This window comes from Dendrobates tinctorius, unplaced genomic scaffold, assembly GCF_039654945.1.
Source record: "Dendrobates tinctorius isolate UK_male_01 unplaced genomic scaffold, ASM3965494v1 ptg000162l, whole genome shotgun sequence".
Classification (NCBI taxonomy): Eukaryota; Metazoa; Chordata; class Amphibia; order Anura; family Dendrobatidae; genus Dendrobates; species Dendrobates tinctorius.
Genome location: NW_027361829.1, coordinates 61,877,015 through 61,897,629, shown reverse-complemented (window position 1 = coordinate 61,897,629; position 20,615 = coordinate 61,877,015). Strand labels below are relative to the sequence as shown.

Genomic DNA, 20,615 nt, shown 5'->3' with positions numbered 1-20,615 from the left:
AGTAAAGGGGTGGAGAAGCAGAAGACCCTACCCCCTAGTCCCACCCTAATGCACACCAATGCATAAAAGATATCATTTGATGAAAATTTTAGATGATAATTATTCAACAACCACAGATCAGATTCATTCCGCAGGTATCACATTAATCAGTATCATAGTGTCATTATGGCCATGCCTTTAATAATGCTAAATCATGCACTCTTTAACATGCTGCAATTCACATCAATGTAGATATGCCATTCATAGACATATAAAGTATCAACACCTTGTCACAGTGTATTGCAAAATCATGCATTTATTAAAAGCTGGTTATCTGCACCAGACATCTTGGGATGTGTTGAGCCAACTAAAGGAAAGGCAAAATTGTAAGTCAGTATTTCTCATGCCTCAATGGGTCATGTCTTGTGGATTCCTTTAAGACTGCAGAGGTGATTAATTATTTTCCATCTACTTATCATTGCTACAATTGTTCTCTCTATGTTGGATAAGCATGAGTTACTGTACATAAGTTAAAAAACCTTAGACTAAGCTGCAATTCTTGCAATTTTTCTTTTAAATTACTTATGATCAATGATTTCTTCAAAGTGATAAATCACAAAATGTTTTAGAAGTATGCTTGTACTACTTGTAACTACCTTTGTAACATGTGTAAGAGGAATAAAAAAAATATTATTTTAATTTTATCACAATAAACACTGTCTAATGCATCCTATTAAGACAATGTAGGAAAATGGAATACTTGCTGCAAAAAGTGCAACTATAGTGGGTGCAGGGGTTGCTGTTGCACTATTGCTCTGGGACCTATGAGGGACCAAAAGTGCCCTATGGTGCTTATGAGGAGATCAGTGCTATTTAAGATCCATGATAGTTGGGGCTCTACTGAGGTTCTGTATTGGAGCCCAAGATCTTAGAAGTACGGTGTTACTTGCTGTTAGTCTTAACACAATTTCTAGCAACAGGTCATTCTCTGATTAAGTAAAAATGGACAATCCCTTTAAACATGAATTCTCCCCATAAACAGCACCTAAAAGGTATCAAAAAATGTTGATTCCAGAGTTGAAGATTTTTATTAGTTCAACACTTAATTTCTTATATTTGCACATTTTTGTAGAGAGCCTACTTCTGTTCAATGACCATAAAAGTTGTGTAACAGAACTTCTGCTATTATGATGAAGACAGTGGACAACCAGTATTAATGACAATGTATCACAAAGTACTGAACAAAACGTAAGTACCTAATATACATGAGCTTGGTGTTCCTGTTGAGATCTAATTCATTTCTTACAAGATACAAGGCAGCTTTTGTGACGGGCCACTGCACAGATGTCAATTAATTATGATGACATGTAATTTGGAAATACGATTTTACCAGTTGGCACTCTCCTTTGATGTTTGTGTTCTACCTCTGGTAAATTTTAGATTAGTTCTTATCCTTGCGTAAAGCTACTTCAGTGACTTGAACATAGGGTGAGACCTTAAAATTCCATTTTAGCTGCTAGTACACCACAATCATTTTAATGAAGCGTCTAACATGTAATATTTTAATGAATCATTCAGCTGACACTATTAGATACAGAATTCTCTAGCATCTACCGTCTCCGTACTCTGACTTTGGGGAATTACATTAAATGTTCCACTGCAGATGGTAATAAAAATTTTACTGGAACATGATCCAAATCTATGTGTATTTTTGGATGGTTTTTAAAGACAACAACATACTTCCAGCACAGTCCTGACCAATAAGACATGATACAAATTTATTAAGAATCTAGTTGTGACTAACCATTGCAAATAGGCATGTGCTAAGCTTCAGAGAACCTTCTGCACATAGCAATACAATGTGAGTTATGTTTGCCAAGCAGGTCTATCTAAAAGATATCTTGGCAAACAAACTGTGCAACGGCTTTTGTTCAATCCTAAAAACATAGTAACTATAAAAAGGGCATCTTTGCCACGATGACCAAAATACTCAGAACTAATCCATCTCCAGAGGCTTGCTGTAAGCAAAACATGTCTAAAAAATTAATTATTCATCTTCTTTTAATTTTGCATAATATTCCTTTTCTTCCCACTGTAAATGGTCCTACCTGAGATCAGTATATAATATTATACCTTGTGCTCGGTCAGAGTAATGTGTAATACTAATTCTGTTAAATTTATGATAATCTATACATTTAGATGTTTAGATATTATTATAATTGAAAGACTTTTAATATTGGTTATGTCATTAAAATAATTGTGTGGATTAGGAGGTGAAGGTAAACTGCGCTGCTGGTTGTGTGTTCAAAAAAGATCCAATAAACGACAAGGAGGCTAACAGTGAAGTTTATTCTTGACATGTTTTGAAGCACTTTATGGTTCTCCTGATGAAGAAATCAAAGCACTTCGAAATGCTTGGAGAATAAACGGCACTGTCACCTTCTATGCCGTTTATTGGATCTTTTGCGAGCACGCAACCAGCATCGCAGGTTACCATCAACTCCTAATACCCAAATATTACATTTGATCTGCCAACCTGTGGAGCTGCAGCAGCTGGAAGCCTTTACTTTGAAACTAGTGGTATGTCTCAGACAACCGCACCAGATGATCAGAACCACTTAACCTTCAATGTTGTTATTGGGATATAACCCTATTGCACTTGTTTGCTCCCAAAGCCATTTTCATTAAAAAGAACTAGTCACTTAATTCAGGCTGCTGAAACCATGGGCAGCAGAAATCAGAGCCTGGCTGCCCGATTACAGACAGTCATGCTTTACTCTGAAATGCTCCAGCATAAAACATAGTTTAAAGGTATGGACAAGAGAGTGAGTCTTATGGGCTTCTCCCTGTTCAATGCAAGATGATCAACAAATTATTTCCTATGTACACACATTGGAGAGACTTCTCAGTTATCTGGTGCGGGTTGCAAAGAAGTCACATCGACTCATCTCATCTCTCCCGGGTGAATCTTTACTGACAGTCAATCTTTAAAAATCTGACCAGTGTCACTTTATGTGTTAATAACTCTGAAATGCTTTGACAAATCCAGTTATATTGAAACTGTTTTTTGTGACACATTATACTTTATGATAATTATAAATTTAGGTTGATATGTTTTGTGTTTATTGATAAAAAAAATATCAGAAATTTGCCAAAAAATGTAAAAAAATTAACAGTTTTCAAAATTTGAATGATTATCCATTTAATTCAGATAGTTATACCATAGCAAAACATTAATAAATAATATTTTCCACCTATCTGCTTTACATCAGCACCATTTGTAAAATGTTATTTTATTTTGTTTGCATTTTAGGAGGTTTAAAAATGTAGCAATAAGTTTTCATTTTTTCATGGAAATTTACAAAATTATTTTTTTAGGGACCTATCCAGGTTTGAAGTGACTTTAGGGGTCCTATATATTGGACAACCCCAAAAAGAGATCCCATTTTAAAAACAACACCTCCCGACATGCTGAAAACCGCTATCATTAGTTCATTAACCCTTCAGGTGATTTTCAGGAATTAATACAAAGTGGCATGAAATGGAATGAAAAAGTTGATTTTAACCACCTAAATGTCACTGACTTTTGAACACGTCAGTGTAGCCGGCAGACTATAAAGCTGCTATTTGCTCGTGAACTGCCATGGCAAATATCAGGACCACACAATCATGATCTCAGGGTGCCCATGGGGATAAAGAGGAAGAAGCCACACTCTATTAACCATTTATATGATATGGTCACTATTGACAGCAGCATCTAAGGGATTAAACATATATGGATGGTGACAGCAATGATCAATGACAGCAAGTTGTTAGCTGTAGTGTAGAGTTGACCGCTGCTGGATTGTTACCTGTATAAATCAGGTCAGTTAAAAGACGTATTGATGGTCATTAAGGGGTTAAACTATGTTTTCTCTGAAATGCTGTAACATCTCAGAAAAAGACAAAACTGGCTGCAATCATGAAGCAAATCTCTGATTCATGCTTCACATATTTTGGAAAGCATGAATCAAATGACAGGTTCCCTGTATGATGCTTCCTGTCTCACTGAAGTCTGATAATAAATAATATTACTATCCTACTTCTAGTCACATAATGCATGCACAGTTGTAGAAGGACATATTTAATGCAGATGTTACATTTTTGGTCAATATACCTCCTTTTCAAATAGCTAAAAGGCCATAACAATCCCATCTTTTCAGTTTTTTTTTAAAGATGATCTGTTTCAACAGTATGTCTTCCTATATATCTAGAGGATCTCAAAATTGCAGGTCTACTAAGCCATTCCAAATGACAAAAAATATATACCATTTAATTAATTTAAGGGGGTGGTCTGAAGTCAACTTAATTTAATTTTAAATCCATATCTATTTAGGCATACCTCCCAACTTTTGAAGAAGGGAAAGAGGGACAAAGGCTGCCACTGCAAATTTTAGATCGCACCCCGACCACACCCATTTCACAACTAGTCACACCCATGTCCACACCCATTTAGCACTGCTGATCACACTGACTAGTACTGAGGGCACAGTGGCTGGTACTGTGGGCACACTGACTGGTACTGTGGGCACACTGACTGGTACTAAGGAAAAGAAAGAAAGAAAACAGAGTGAGAAAAAAGGAAACAGAGAGAGAAAATAAGAAACGAGAGCAAGAGAAAGAAAGAACAGAGAGAGAGAAGAAAGAAAAGAGAGAGAAAGAAGAAAGAACAGAGAGAGAAAGAACAGAGAGCAAAAGAAAGAACAGAGAGAGAAAGGATCGGGGAAAGAAAGAAACAACAGAGTGAAACAAAGAACAGAGAGAGAGAAAAAAGGGGAAAGAAAGAAAGAAAGAACAGAGAAAAATAAAGAGGGGAAATAAAGAAAGAAAAGAGAAAAAAGAAAAAGAAAGAAAGAAAGAACACAGAGAGAATGAAAGAGGGGAAAGAAAAAAGAACAGAGAGAAAGAAAGAAAGAACATAGAGAGAAGGAAAAGGGGAAAGAAAGAAAGAGGGGAAAGAAAGAACAGAGAGAGCAGATAGAAAGAAAGAACAGAGAGAGAAGGAACAGAGAGGGAAATAGAAAGGAAGAACAGAGAGAAAGAGAGAAAATGGGGAAAGAAAGAACAGAGAGAGAAAAAAAGGGGAAAGAAAGAACAGAGAGAAAGAAAGAGGGGAAAGAAAAAAGAAAGAACAGAGAGTGAGAAAGAAAGAGAGGAAAGAAAGAAAATACAGAGAGAGAGATAGAAAGAAATAAGTAAAGAAAGAAAAAGAACAGAGAGAAGGAAAGAAAGAGGGGAAGGAAAGAACAGAGAGAGAAAGAAAGGGAAAGAAAGAAAGAGCAGAGAGAAAGAAAGAGGGGAAAGAAAGAGCAGAGAAAAAGAAAGAAAAAGAAAGAACAGAGAGAGAAAGAAAGAGGGGACAGAGAGAGAATGAAAGAAAGAACAGAGAGAGAAAGAAAGAAAGAGGGGAAAGAAAGAACAGAGACAGAACAGATAGAAAGAAAGAGCAGAGATAGAAAGAGAAAGGAAGTACAGAGAGAGAGAAAGAAAGAGGGGAAAGAAAGAACAGAGTGAAAGAAAGAAAGAAAGAAAGAAGCAAAGGAAAAGGGGAAAGAAAAAAAGAAAGAACAGAGAGAGAAAGAAAGAACAGAGAGAGAGAGAGAGAGAAAGGGGAAAGAAAGAACAGAGAGAGAAAGAAAGAGAAGACAGAAAAAAGAACAGAGGGAGAGCAAAAGAAAGTAAGAGGGGAAAGAAAGAAAGAAAGAAAGAACAGAGAGAGCAAGAAAGAGGGGAAAGAAAAAAAGAATAGAGAGAGTGAGAATGAAAATGAAAGAAAGAGAAAAAATGAAATAAAGGAAGAACAGAGAGAGAAAGAAAGAAAGAGGGGAAAGAAAGAACAGAGAGAGCAGATAGAAAGAAAGAACAGAGAGAAAGAACAGAGAGGGAAAGAGAAAGGAAGACCAGAGAGAGAAAAAGAAAGAGGGGAAAGAAAGAACAGAGCACGAAAGAATGAACAGAGAGAGAGAAAAAAGGATAAAGAAAGAACAGAGAGAAAGAAAGACGGGAAGAAAAGGGGAAAGAAAGAGGGGAAAGAAAGAACAGAGAGAGAGCAGATAGAAAGAAAGAACAGAGAGAAAGAACAGAGAGGGAAAGAGAAAGGAAGACCAGAGAGAGAAAAAGAAAGAGGGAAAGAAAGAACAGAGCGCGAAAGAATGAACAGAGAGAGAGAAAAAAGGATAAAGAAAGAACAGAGAGAAAGAAAGAGGGGAAAGAAAAAGGAAAGAACAGAGAGTGAGAAAGAGGGGGATAGAAAATACAGAGAGAGAGAAAGAAAGAAATAAGTAAAGAAAGAAAAATAACAGGGAGAAAGAGAGAAAGAGGGGAAAGAAAGAATAGAGAGAGAAAGAAAAAATAAAGATTCGAGAGGAAAGGAGAGAGAGAGAAAGAAAGGGAAAGAAAGAACAGAGAGAGAAAGAAAGGGGAAAGAAAGAAAGAACAGAGAGAAAGAAAGAGGGGAAAGAAAGAAAGAACAGAGAAAAAGAAAGAAAGAAAGAAAGAGAAAGAAAGAACAGAGAGAGAAAGAAAGAGGGGACAGAGAGAGAATGAAAGAAAGAACAGAGAGAGAAAGAAAGAAAGAAAGAAAGAAAGAAAGAGGGGAAAGAAAGAACAGAGAGAGAACAGATAGATAGAAAGAAAGAACAGAGATAGAAAGAGAAAGGAAGTACAGAGAGAGAAAGAAAGAGGGGAAAGAAAGAACAGAGAGCAAAAGAAAGAACAGAGAGAAAGAAAGAAAGAAAGAAAGAAAGAAAAAGGGGAAAGAAAAAAAGAAAGAACAGAGAGAGGGAAAGAAAGAACAGAGAGAGAGAAAGGGGAAAGAAAGAACAGAGAGAGAAAGAAAGAGAAGACAGAAAAAAGAACAGAGGGAGAGCAAAAGAAAGTAAGAGGGGAAATAAAGAAAGAACAGAGAGAGCAAGAAAGAGGGGAAAGAAAAAAGAATAGAGAGAGTGAGAATGAAAATGAAAGAAAGAGAAAAAAAATGAAAGAAAGGAAGAACAGAGAGAGAAAGAAAGAGGAGAAAGAAAGAACAGAGAGATAGAAAGAAAGAACAGAGAGAGAGGAAAGAAAAAGAAAGAAAGAAAGAAAGAAAGAAGGGAAAGAAAGAACAGAGAGAGAAAGAAAGAACAGAGAGAGAAAGAAAGAAAGATTAAAGAAAGAAAGAACTGAGAGAGAAAGAAAAAGAGAGGGAAAGACAGAACAGAGAATGAGAAAGAAACAGAGAGAAAGAAAGAACAGAGAAAGAAAGAAACAGAGAGAAATAAAGATTCTATAAAGATACTATAGCAGCCCGTCTCCCATTGTAATGCCCACCTGAGCCTCTTGGTGCAGGACATATCATGATCCGCTCACATGGCCGGCATCCCCGATTCAAGGCGATCCTGCTATCTGCACTGTCGGAGGATGACATGTTGTTGGATCTGAAGCATTCCTGGTTCCGTCACAATCTCCTCATGAAATTACCTCATTTCTGGTAAGCTTCCAGTACATCACTTCCGGTGGACCGTAATGTGCAAGTTTTAAAGTGCTCCTCGTGGCTCCGCCGTGTACTCCTGTGTCCGTGGGAAAACCCCTCTTTGTATGCCTTGTACACACTTGGCTCCGATCCATACATCCACTACACATATGGCTCAACTCCGTACACACACAGCTCCGCATACCCCATACACACGCGGCTCCGCTCCGTACACCAAGTACACACATGACTCCTCTCCATACACCTCATACACGCGCGGCTCCGCTCCGTACACCTGCGGCTCTGCTCCATACACTACGTACACGTGCGGCTCCCCTCCATACACCTCGTACACGTGCGGCTCCACTCCGTACACATGAGACTCTGCTAAGTATGCCCCGTACAGACGTGGCTCTGCTCCGTACACATGCAGCTCCGATCCGTACGCCCCATATACACACAGCTCCGCTCAGTACACCTCGTACACGCGTGGCTCTGTACATCTCGTACACGTGTGGCTCCGCTCCGTACACCTCGTACATGCGCGGCTCCGCTCCGTACTCCCCGTACACACGCGGCTCCGCTCCGTACTCCCCATACACACGCGGCTCTGCTCCGACACACGACTCCTCTCCATACACCTCATACACGTGCGGCTCCGCTCCGTACACCTGTGGCTCTGCTCCATACACTACGTACACGTGTGGCTCCGCTCCGTACACACGCGACTCTGCTCCGTATGCCCCGTACACATGCGGCTCTGCTCCGTACACATGCAGCTCCGATCCATACACCCCGTATACACACGGCTCCGCTCCATACACCTCATACAAGCGTGGCTCCGTACACCTCGTACACGTGTGGCTCCGCTCCATATGCCTCATACACGTGTGGCTCCGCTCCATATGCCTCGTACATGCATGGCTCTGCTCCGTACACCTCGTACACGCGCGGCTCCGCTCCATACTCCCTATACACATGTGGCTCCGCTCCGTACACCTCATACACACGCGGCTCCACTCCGTACACCTCATACACACACGGCTCTGCACACCTCGTACACACACGACTCCACTCCGTACACCTCGTACACGAGCGACTCCGTACACCTCGTACACGAGCGACACCGTACATCTCATACATGCGCAGCTCCACTCTGCACACCTCATACACACGTGGTTCTGCTCCGTACACCTCATACACACGTGGCTCCGCTCCGTACACCTCGTGAATGTGTGGCTCCGCTCTGTACACCTCGTACACACATGGCTCCGCTCCTTACACATCGTACACATGCGGGCCCGCTCCGTATACCTAATACACACGGCTCCGCTCCGTACACCTCGTACACATGCGGCTCCGCTACATATACCTCGTACACACACAGTTCTGCTCCGTACACCTCGTATATGCGTGGCTCCGCTCGGTACACCTCGTACTCACATGTCACCGCTCCATACACACGCTGCTCTGCTCTGTTCACCTCATACACACATGGCTCTGTACACCTCGTACACACACGGCTCCGCTCTGTACACCTCACACACATGTGGCTCTGCTTCGTACACCTCGTACATACGTGGCTCTGCTCTGTACACCTCGTGCACACGTGGCTCCACTCCGTACACCTTGTTCACACACGGCTCCGCTCTGTACACCTCATACACACACGGTTGCGTTCCGTACACCTCGTACACACACGGCTCCGCTCCGTACACATGCTGCTCCGCTCTGTACACCTCGTACACACACAGCTCCGCTCCGTACACACACGGCTCTGCTCCGTACACATGCTGCTCCGCTCTGTACACCTCATACACATGTGGCTCTGCTCCATACACCTCGTACACATGTGGCTCTGCTCCATGCACCTCGTACACACACGGCTCTGCTCTGCACACCTCATACACATGTGGCTCTGCTTCGTACACCTCATACACACGTGGCTCTGCTCTGTACACCTCGTGCACACGTGGCTCCGCTCCGTACACCTTGTTCACACACGGCTCCGCTCTGTACACCTCGTACACACAAGGCTCCGCTCCGTACACCTCGTACACACACGGCTCCGCTCTGTACACAGCTGCTCCGCTCTGTACACCTCATACACACGTGGCTCTGTACACCTCGTAGACATGCAGCTCCGCTCTGTACACCTCATACACACGTGGCTCTGCTCCGTACACCTCGTACACGTGCGGCTCCGCTCTGTATACCTCATACACCTGTGGCTCTGCTGAGTACACCTCGCACACCCGCGGCTTCGCTCCATACGCCCCGTACACAGGCGGCTCCGCTCCGTACACCTTGTTCACACACGGCTCCGCTCTGTACACCTCGTACACACGGCTCCGCTCCGTACACCTCATACACATGTGGCTCTGCTTCATACACATCGTACACACACGGCTTCGCTCCGTACACCTCTTACACACGTGGCTCTGCTCCGTTAACCTCGTACACACACAGCTCCGCTCCGTACACATGCTGCTCCGCTCTGTACACCTCATGCACACGTGGCTCTGTACAACTCGTACACATGCGGATCCGCTCTGTACACCTCATACACACGTGGCTCTGCTCCGAACACCTCGTACACACATGGCTCTGGTCCGTACACCTCGTACACACGTGACTCCGCTCCATACACCTCGTACATGCGCGTCTCTGCTCCGTCCACCTCGTACACACATGGCTCTGCTCCACACACCTCGAACACACACAGCTCTGCTACATCCACACTGTAAACCCTTCCTGACCCCATACAGAAACTTCACCTCATCCAGCACCATGACAACCAGCATGGCAGAGTCCTGCAGACATGGAGGCCCTTGATCATGTGATCCCTGACTCCTCCCCTCCTGTGACCTCATCATAGGTCCTGTGCGCAGCCACAGAACAGCCCAGCCACATCATTGCAGGCTGTGGTGGGTCTCTGGGAGGGCAAGGATGGGGTTGGAGCATGGGGAGGCATGGCGGCTCTGTGCAATGTGGGAAAAATAGCATCCCGGGCGAGACGCGGGTGGGAGGGTCAAAAACGGGACTGTCCCACGAGAATCGGCACAGATGGGAGCTATGAATTAGGGCCCTAATCTAAGCTATTTGCTAATATACTTGTATTAAAAAATTAACTACCATTCCCTAACTATACTATCTAACTGCTATTATATTTTTACCTATTTCCTGTGTGATGATGCTTCGCTTTGATGATCTCAGTGCATGCTGGGATACGTGAACCAAGCTGCCAAAGCCCATGCCCCATCCCTGAAATGAGGCATCATCAGTGATCCTCATTACAGGGGCTGTGCTCATCTCTGCTTCTCCCTCCCTAGTATTTTATATATTTTGCATGTACTGTATTCTCCTTAAGGTGATAGGATTTGTTTTATATGGCTAATTACTATAAGCATACTTTATATCAATATGTATCAGTACGAGATTTTCTTTATATTTAGATAACCACTTTTTTCCCCACGCATGTTTGAAAAAGGAAGCATTCGACCAGAAATGTAGTAGGGGCTGTGTGATACTATCATTCCACGCTCATTCCCACTTGCTATGCATCGGACGAGTGCAATCCGATAAAAAATTGGATTGTACTTGCCCCAATGTTTCTCTGTGGTGCAGCTCACATCTTGGCATGTGAAAAGAATCGCATTATGCGATACCAAGAAATGGATCACATGCACTCATATAAGTCTATGGGTGTTTGTGTGTGAAGCATCGCACTACACTCGGATATAACCTGAGTGGAGTGCCATTCCCGCTGACGCTGGCAACAAAGGAGAAGGAGAAATTAGTTTCTCCATCTCCTCCACAGCCGTTCTCTGGTCCTGTCATGCGAGAGGATCAGAGCACAGAGCACTGACACTCGGCTCATGAAATAAGGACATTTCATATGCAGTGAATATGACAATTGTGTAACTGTGGAATCTAATGATTTATTTAGGAAGAATATGTAAATGTTTCTAAGTGCAAACTAAGAAAGTATGTGAAAAATTCCCAACAGTATATCTAACTTTAACAGCTTAAACAAGACCAGACAGGCAGAGACAGTGCCAAATTTTTCTCAATACCACATGCAGTACAATACTTTTTGTGGACCTTGCTAGACATGTTAGACTCTTTTCCTTATGAAAACTTTTTACAGTAATAAACCTGTGCCTCTTTTTGGTAAGTTGCATCACTTTTTAGACACTGTCTCATGAGTCTAAAAGCAATAGCCCCAATTTATCCAAGCAATTTTGCCAGAATTTTGGCATAAATTGCTTTCAAAGTTGCAAAATTTTGAAGCAATTTGGAGTGGCGCAAAACTTTTGCAAATGTTGCCACTTTCACACCAAATTCTCAAGGCTACACTGAAAAGAGTGGGGTTGGGATATGACAAGAGCGTGGCGGGGCTGTGGTGAAATTGCTCATATAATTCATGGCAAGCTATGGTGTTTCATTTACCCAAAAATGTTACTCTACTCAGGGACTGGCATAAGATTTCTGGCATGACTCAAAGAGGAGCATGTCATTGGTCAGTTGCTACTTACTCGCAATTGCCTCTTCATGAATCAGCAGAGTCTAACTCCACCATGTCAACTCCAGATGAATCGGGGTCAATAAACCAAGTGAAAGACATGTATTCATCTAGAATGTTCTTTGCCTGTGTATGCAGAACTTATTCTTAGGGTATGTGCACACACTGCGGATTGGGGTGCGGATTTGGCCTCGTGATTTTTGTAAAATCCGTAGGTAAATATGCAGGTCAAAAGACCTGCGGTTTTACCTGCGGATTGCTCTGCGGTTTTTCATCTCCTCAATGGAGGAGATGGTAAACCGCCGCGGAATCTGCAGAAAGAATTGACATGTCAACTCTTTCTGCGGTTTCAAAACTGCAGAAAAACCGCGCGGAAGAATCCGCACCGTCTGCACTGCGGTTTTGCATTCCCATAGGGAATAATGGTACTGTACACCACAGCAAAAACTGCTGCGGACCCGCAGCGGCCAAATCCGCTGCGGAACCACAGCAGAATCCGCAGCGTGTGCACACACCCTAATTGCATTGCTTTACATTCCAGCTTAGCATAGGCATCAGCATAGTGCATTCTTTATCTGCTCTCCCTTAACTAAACAAGTCTTACATTACATCCTATTTAATAAATGTTTGTCCTCTACAATCCTGTTGGAACTCTTAAACTCTAGATCATGGCACTTCAATTAGAGAGAGAATGATGCAGAGCCCAGCTACTTTTTTATGTTTGCCATCTGTGCTTGCCATCAAAATATTTCAGAAAACATCAATTTAGACTTCATAAGAACCGAGGTGTTTTTTATTCACAAGAGGGCAACTAAATAATGTGAGGCACAGCTGCCAACAGAGCTTGTTGGCGCTGTCATCAATTAGATGCCAGTGTTTATCATTTGTCTAATCTCAGCATCAGTCTATAGTGGCCAAGGCTTGATTTGCATGTGTACATGATGTTTTCAACTGTAAAAATCTCTTTCAACTATGTGTCTGGGAGATCTAAAAAAATACTGTAACAGGTATAACAAATGTTGGATCTCATCCATTAATAATGAAACCAAAGAACTGAGGGAGACACATGGCAGCTCTGTTCTGCGTGGCAATTGCAACATAGATTGAGCACGGCAGAATTAATTTCCTATCACCAAACGTCACCCACCACTGAGCAGGAGATTCATCATAAACCTGACTTGGTTGATGATGGAAAAGGGAGATAATTTGGAGTAGAAGGTAAACAGGCATGCTGCCAAGGCTATAGAAAATGGTATTTGAGGACAATAAAGCAACAATCAGCTACCTTAACAGGGAGTTACATTTGTCATGTGCATGTATTATGCTATTAAATAGACCTATTGACGAAAAGAGTTAATGTTTCTTGGCTGTTTTATTATACTTGTCTTTATGTAATTATGGGACCGATGATTTAAAAAGAGATAAATGACGCTTCTTGACTCATTGAAACCTGTCTAATTTTCAAGCTACAGGCACAAGCACCTGTGCTCACTTTTATGCCAATTTATTCTTCTCCTCAAACTCAATAATTGAAGGCTTTTAGGAACCTGTGATTTTTTCCTGGCAGGTTTGAGGGGTTAAGTTCAAAGTGATTTCAAGACTCGCTAAAAAGACTGCGCATCTCTCTATTCATGTGAATAGGATGAGCGTGTGTGGCACAGATGGGGTCTATTGAGTAGTACGCTATTGTTCTACTGTATTTCATATGCATTAACATAGTTGCTTGTCACAATAATGAGGCTGTAGATGCGGAAATTTAGCAATAAAAGTAGTAAATGCAGACCAGATGGAGCTGTCGATAATAAGCAATAGTACAGTGGATGCCAAATCATTGACTGATGTTACTGATATTTTTTAATGCATACAAAACTGTGTGATGAACAAATCGGCACTTATTATTCTATTATTTAACATCAATGCTTTTGTGCATAATAAAACGAGTGTGAACTACCTCGACATTATTAAAATGAAGGATAAAATTCCTTGTTCTTATCCAGTGCCTCAACCTTGATAAAGCTACATTGAGAGATCTCCCGATTTATACCTGGGATGTAAGGCTGAGTTACACTAGGGTGTATTGCATATATAACCCCTCTCACCCGAATAGATGCTGGTGTTTGGTGATGATCACTGGGAGGGAATGGCTGCTAGTGTTTGCATCTTGTCTTTCATATGGGTTCAGTGACCAAAGAGGAATCAAACCAGTGTAGGGAAAGAGTACACCTTACCTGATGGGGTGTTTAGCTGTGTACTAAGAGGGAATGTGCATGTCCAACGTCATCAACAGCCTTCTATCCTTGCCTTTTAGTAAGTCCAAGTCTCTCTGCAATTACAGAGATTAAGGCCAAAAGGGCAGAGACTCGTATCTGGCAATGGAAGCCTATGGATACTTTTCACATATAATTTGGGAGCTTTCCAAGTGTATATTCTAGACGTAAAGCAATCTAGTGTGAACAGGCTGCTTTTGCTTTATTTCTTTCACTTTTTGGATTAGTCAAACTATATTGTCATTTAAGGGCAAAGTTTTCATCCACAAATAATCCTGAATTATTGAATACTGCAGTTAGTTTCCATCGTACCTCATTTACACATAATAAATAGGTGAGTCGATGGATAGAAACAGGAATCTATCAATTTTACATCCACTGATAAAGCTGATGTGAGACATTAGTAATTATAAGTTGACTAAATTTTTCAAGATCAAACAAATTTTTATCTCCCTGATAGTTACTGTAGTTCTTTTTTTTCCAGAGTTCACTTTGGCTTAGTTATACAGAAAAAACATAAAAATCATGCTCAGGCCAGAACTAAATGTGTTACTACACTATTTCTGACTGAACTACTTGAGAGACCATTCTTTCTAAAACTGGTTGGTCTCAATATAAACATATTTTTTGGGTAGTCTCATCTTTGGGATTTATGGCATATGGCAAATGCCTTAAAAGTAAAGATCACATCTATGAGAGAATGGGGTTTAGTTCCCTCTATTTCCATATTTATCCACAGCCATTCTAGTGAAAGCAAGGCAGAGGTTTATAAGGGTTACAAAGTGAGCAAGTGCTCTGCAAGATTTGCTGGTGACATTCAACCTTTAGGACAATGCAATACTCCAGACACCAAACACAATGCTAAGACGATACTAACACACAATTGGAGATGACCAGATCAATCCATCGAGGAATTGAATTTGCTCAAATTCTCATTTGAATAACATGATTTGATTAGAGAGGACCGTCAAAAAATTACCAGATGCCTTTTCACACACCACTAAAGACTCAGTTAATGACTTAAGGCATGGTTTTCTGTGCTTCCCCATAATGCCCTGCAGCCATCATATCACATGGTCTAACCCAGCCTATCAAGATGGACTTTTTAAACCATTACGCAAGATAGGGGCAGGTCAAGCAGCACCATTTTAGACTTTTCCAGTTTAGGAACAGGAGATCAGAGTGCAAAACTCATTCCAAGACTTAAGAGAAAAAGAACTAATCAGATTGTGATGTGCTACTGCAGTGCTGAATCACACAAAAAATTGGAGTGCTGGACTGAGTCTGTGAACAGTAATCCAAAGATTCAAATGATATAGAGAAATGTTATAGCTATATAGTCTCTGAATGTGACTGTGAATTGATTGATCTGTGACATACTGCAGTGCAACACCTTATTATTATATTTTATTCTTTACACTACAAGAAGGGCAATATTAAATGCCTCCATGGTAGTTTTGCTACTAAACCAGAATTTGGAAACTAAGGCTTTTGTATCACAGAAACTGTGCATCCTTCAGAATTAGATGGACAAGCTATATTTAGTTTTAGACAAAAGAACAATCTCTAGTGTTCAGGCATGGACCCTGAACACGGACTTTTCCAGGAGAAGATGCCTCTTAATTAATAACCTGAGGGCCTGATTAACAGCAGTCATAAAACAGCTGACATCAACTCCACAAACATTACCCCACTTGCCACCACACCAGGATTGGTGCATTAAATAGATGCGTCTTTTCTGGAGGAGCTGAGGGCTGCTATTTTTAGGCTGGGGGCCAATATCCATGTCTTTTTACCAGCCTGAGAATACCAGCCCCCAGCTGTCTGCTCTGGATAGGCTGGTTGTTAGGGATGAGCGAATAGCTTCAAATAGGTGCTTATCCGAATACCTATAAGCCCTTCCCGAATAGCTGCCTCAGGAACATAGTTATCTGGAGTGCTCCTGATAATAAGCTGTTGGGTGCCATAGCTGCATTTGTCATGGGTGTGTGACAGTCTCAACATACATGTGTTGTGATTGTCATACAGCCATGAGGCATGCAGCTGTTGCGCTGAAGAGCTGATTATCTGGAGCAATCCAGGTATCCGTGTTCCCGAGGCAGCTATTCGGGAAGCGTTATAGCTATTCAGATAAGCACTTATCAGAAGTTATTCGATCAACGCTACTGGTTGTCAAAAAATGGGGGACCCATTCTATTTTTTTAAAATTATTTCCTTTGCTCTGATAACCAGTCATGTTAAATCTAACAGCTAAGGGTTGCAACCCGTAGCTGTCAGTTTTATCTGTGCAGGTTATCAAATATAGAAGAAACTATGCATGATTTTTTTTTAAATTTATTTATAGTACAGGCACTGGCTGATGGATACTCCCAACAACAGTGCCTGCTGTCTCTGTTTTCAGTGATAGTAGGTGTAAGCTGATGGGAGTAGTACTATCTCATCAGCCGACAACAGTGACCGGAGGAAAACGTTTTACAGCCAGTCAGAGCTGCTGGCTCACATGCTGTCATCAGGCAGCGTGGAAACCACAGCTCTCTGATTGTAATGATCTTACTGCTAATCAGAGCCTGTGTTTCTCGAACTATCATGTAGATGACAGCGTGGAAAACAACAGATGTTCAGGCCCCCCATTCATGTGAGTGTGGTCCAGGTACCATTCTGGTACCCAAACCAAACTTTTTTTTAGATGTTTGGCTGATCCCACTGGTCCCAAACATCCATGGGTTCGCCCATCACTATCCATAATCAACAAATTGAAACACAACTGTCTACCTCATAAAGTAATCATGTTGGAAGAAAAATTATACCTTTGCTACATGTTGATCTTTGCAATTTCACACTGGGGCATCATGATGTCATGACCTAACGTGCACTTGCACAGAAATGTCTCCGACCTCATCAGAGCTGAAAAACCTGGCCTACAATAGAGAGTGGGATTCAGTGCTTGGAGGCACTGTCAGATCTGCTCATCTCTAGTTGCCACCTATCTCTTTTAGTTTCCTAAACACAAATGGTACAATAATTGTTCTGCGCCGTCGTGCAACTCCTTTTATTTCTGTGAAAAGGAGCAGGGAATCGGGACCCCTATTTTTGTGAGCAGTAGAAATACTAAGGTTGGGCCATTCTAGAGATTAATCATGTATTATCTATTCTGTGGTTAGGTGATAAATGTATTTTGTAAAAAAACATTGAGAATGAAGCCAATTTTGGTTTTAACTGTTCATCGGCTCATGACATACATTTTCGTCAAAGGTAGCTTAGGAAGTTATAAACCTAGCTCAGCAACTAAGCCGGCTTCATAACAGGAAAAAGTTGGCTGTGCTACAAATCCAGCATCTGTCTTTAACTGCTGTGACCAGAGCTGGCTTTAGCCATAAAAATGAAGCTTTCAATTTCTGACAATAGTATTTAAATCATGTCACTTCCGTGGTGTGTGTACACTGGGTCACATTGTCCCCTTATGGCATGATTTCAGGGAACCAATGGAACACCATGGCAGCAAACAGCTTGCTGAAAGTCCCTGCAAATTACGTGTTAATCCTCCTGTGAAGCTCAGCCACATGCTGGACTTCATAAGAGAATTGCGGCTTGATAATATACTGCAATACTATGGTACTGCATTATATAGTATAAGTGATGTATGTAGTATCGTCATGTCTGAAAAAAACTGATCTATTAAAAATGTAAAATAATTTGAACCATATGCTAAATGCCAAAAAAACAAACAAACCAAGAAATGGAACATCAGAATTATCATTTTTCAGCTGCCGCACTTCCCTCAAACAATCCACTAAAAAGTACTCAAAATGTCACATAAGCCCAATGTGTTATTAATATTTGTATTGATACAAAATTGTCAGCTAAAGGAGGAAGAAACAAGGCCTCACCTAGCTCCATGGATGAAAAAATAAAAAAGTTACAGGTCTCATAATATGGTGGCACAATTTTTTTTTAGCAGGTTCTGAAATATAAAAATCCTGATAAGTTTAGTATAACAGCAATTATACTGACCTGGAGAAAACATCAAAAACAATGGCGCAATTGCAGGGTTTTATTCACCATTTCATCTGGATTTGATTTTTTTTCCCATTTTCAGTAGTTTTTATTGCAAAATAAATGATGTCATTCAAAAGTACAAAAAACAAAAAAGTTTGGTTCCTTAAAGGGATAAAAGTTTTTTTTAACATTTAATGTCAGAGCAGAGTGTGTTTGAAAGGAACATCTTTCTATGGAGGACCAAAACAAGTCCTGACAATGCATTTAACATAGAAATCATTGAACAGTTGTCCTACAAACAAAGCACATTTTAAGTGATAGATTTTGAAATATTAATAACTTTCACAAATGGATGTGTTACAAAAATGTTCCAGGCAGGATAAATAAAGTTCATGGGCTTGCGGACATGTATCTTCAGTCAATGCTTAGTGCATACTGGATGGCTGCTGAAACTACACCCTTTCACTTACTGTCAGCATGCTCAGCACTAGAGCTAACTCTCAGTCAGTTTCTGGACGTGGGTACAGCCTCCATTAACTATGTACTGAGTTATTACAATAGCTGTACCTCTCTGACTGAAATCCTGAAACTCTGACGCTGCCAGAAAGGAAAAAAAAAATTCCTTCTGGTAGTGGATTTCTCTGTGCGGGTGCCAGGCAAGCTATCACAGGTGTGTCAGAGGCTGCAGACCGTCACACTGCATCTGACTGCAGAATGTCTCAGGAGTTTGCTTTGCAGACTTCTTCCTGGTCATTCTGACTCTAGGACCCAGTGACAACCTTCCTTCTACTCTAATGAACACAGCTGGACCTGAGTGTTTATGACTTCCAGCTTGCTGCTGGCAGTTGCCAATAATATTTCTATTTCCCTATTGAGGCTTGCAGCTATAGTAGTCGGCTATCATCCTCTTTAGTGTTTGGACGACTTCTGTGTTTCTCTCTGAGTCTAACAAGCTAAGAGTTCCCCTTCTTTGTGTATCCATCCGTCTTTAGTGGTAGTGGGGATTGACTAGTGCTATCCTGTCCTTCCTTATATAGGGCTTATCGCTAGGGTCAGGCAGGGTTTCAGTATCCTGCTCAGCGATAGGTGCGGAACATTCATGGTGCATTTAGTCTTTCCTATACTGTGCATGACACAGGTTCAGAATGCTTTTATCCTGCAGATTATTTTAATATATGCAGATTAATAGCATTTTTATATGACAGGTTCCCTTTAAGACATAGTCAAGTGTGAAGAAGGGGAAATCATTGTGCAGTACATAATTTCCTGGAGTGATCATGTCATACACACATATACACATGAACACTACAGATGATCACTTGCCTTAGCGCTCATACCAGTATGTATGGCATGGGACTGTTTAGACCCGTGATTAGCTGCAGCTTCCATATGGGCCTATGGCTTATAGTTATTGCAGAAAAATAAACTGAGATCAAGGAGGACCACAAAAGTGGTAATGCTTAAAGTATGACAATGACAATATTCAGTGATATAATTTGAAGAAAATATATCCAGATGCTTAGCACGCTACCCTAAAAAAACAAGGATTTCTAGATTAAATACTGTGTATTTTTCATTGATGAGTTACCTTATAATTTCCTATTTTTCCTTTTCTTTCTACCTGTAATTTGACCATATCCAAATCGTAAAGCTTTTCTTCCATAGAGCTGATTTTCCCTTTGTAATTGCATGTGTCAAATTTTCTGATGGAAAATGAGAAATTTATTTCCGCAGTAATGGGATTTTGTGTTGTGGACTGCGCTTTCTTATTTCATTGTTGAAAGGTTTCTCTAATTATAAGAATAATAAACTAGAACCAAAATCAAGGCAAAGTACATAGTAATTAAATCTTTTTATAAAACACAAAAAAATGAAAAAGTTTTAACTACATAACAACACATTTTTTACATCTGAGCTTAAATATATAAATATAAAACTTAAATTATTTTTCCAGTTTGGAGATTGGAGATATGAAGACTAAAAAAAGGGAACACAATTACCGCATTTTTTGGATTATAAGACATACTTTTTTCCCAAAATTTTTGGGGTAAAGGGGGTGCATCTTATAATGCGTATATACCTTACCAGTACTGTTGCTGCAGGCTGCAGACTGGGAAGAGGGGGTGTCCGGCGGTGCTGCTGATGCCCAGCAGTGCTACGGGGGTGTCTGGTGGTGCTGCGGGGGTGTCCAGTGCTACTGTGGGTGTCTACAGTGCTACGGGGGCTCTGCCCGCATTTTGTGAAAGGCCAGAGTCCCCGCAGTTTCATGCTTTCCTATGCAGTGGACTCCGGGAAAATGACCACCGGGGCGGCACATTCACAGATGGAGATCTCGGCACCAAGATCTCGGGAGATGAGA

General features: G+C 41.2%; 2 protein-coding genes across 2 annotated transcripts in view; both read right to left on the bottom strand.

The window, feature by feature from the left end:
* Positions 1-20,615, bottom strand: part of CNTNAP2 (contactin associated protein 2) — a 2,930,334-nt gene that overhangs the window by 2,710,294 nt on the left and 199,425 nt on the right. The window lies entirely within an intron of this gene.
* Positions 769-13,022, bottom strand: LOC141052755 (uncharacterized). Its single transcript, XM_073550054.1, has 2 exons — positions 9,570-13,022; positions 769-9,519 (listed from the first exon to the last, which is right to left on the bottom strand). The coding sequence occupies exon 2, from the start codon at positions 7,347-7,349 to the stop codon at positions 4,449-4,451; it is 2,901 nt and encodes a 966-aa protein (XP_073406155.1). The 5' UTR covers positions 7,350-9,519; positions 9,570-13,022; the 3' UTR covers positions 769-4,448.

What these genes read in the sequence shown, in the direction of transcription:
- LOC141052755 (XM_073550054.1), bottom strand. Translation starts at nt 7,349, where the DNA reads ATGTCCTGCACCAAGAGGCTCAGGTGGGCATTACAATGGGAGACGGGC.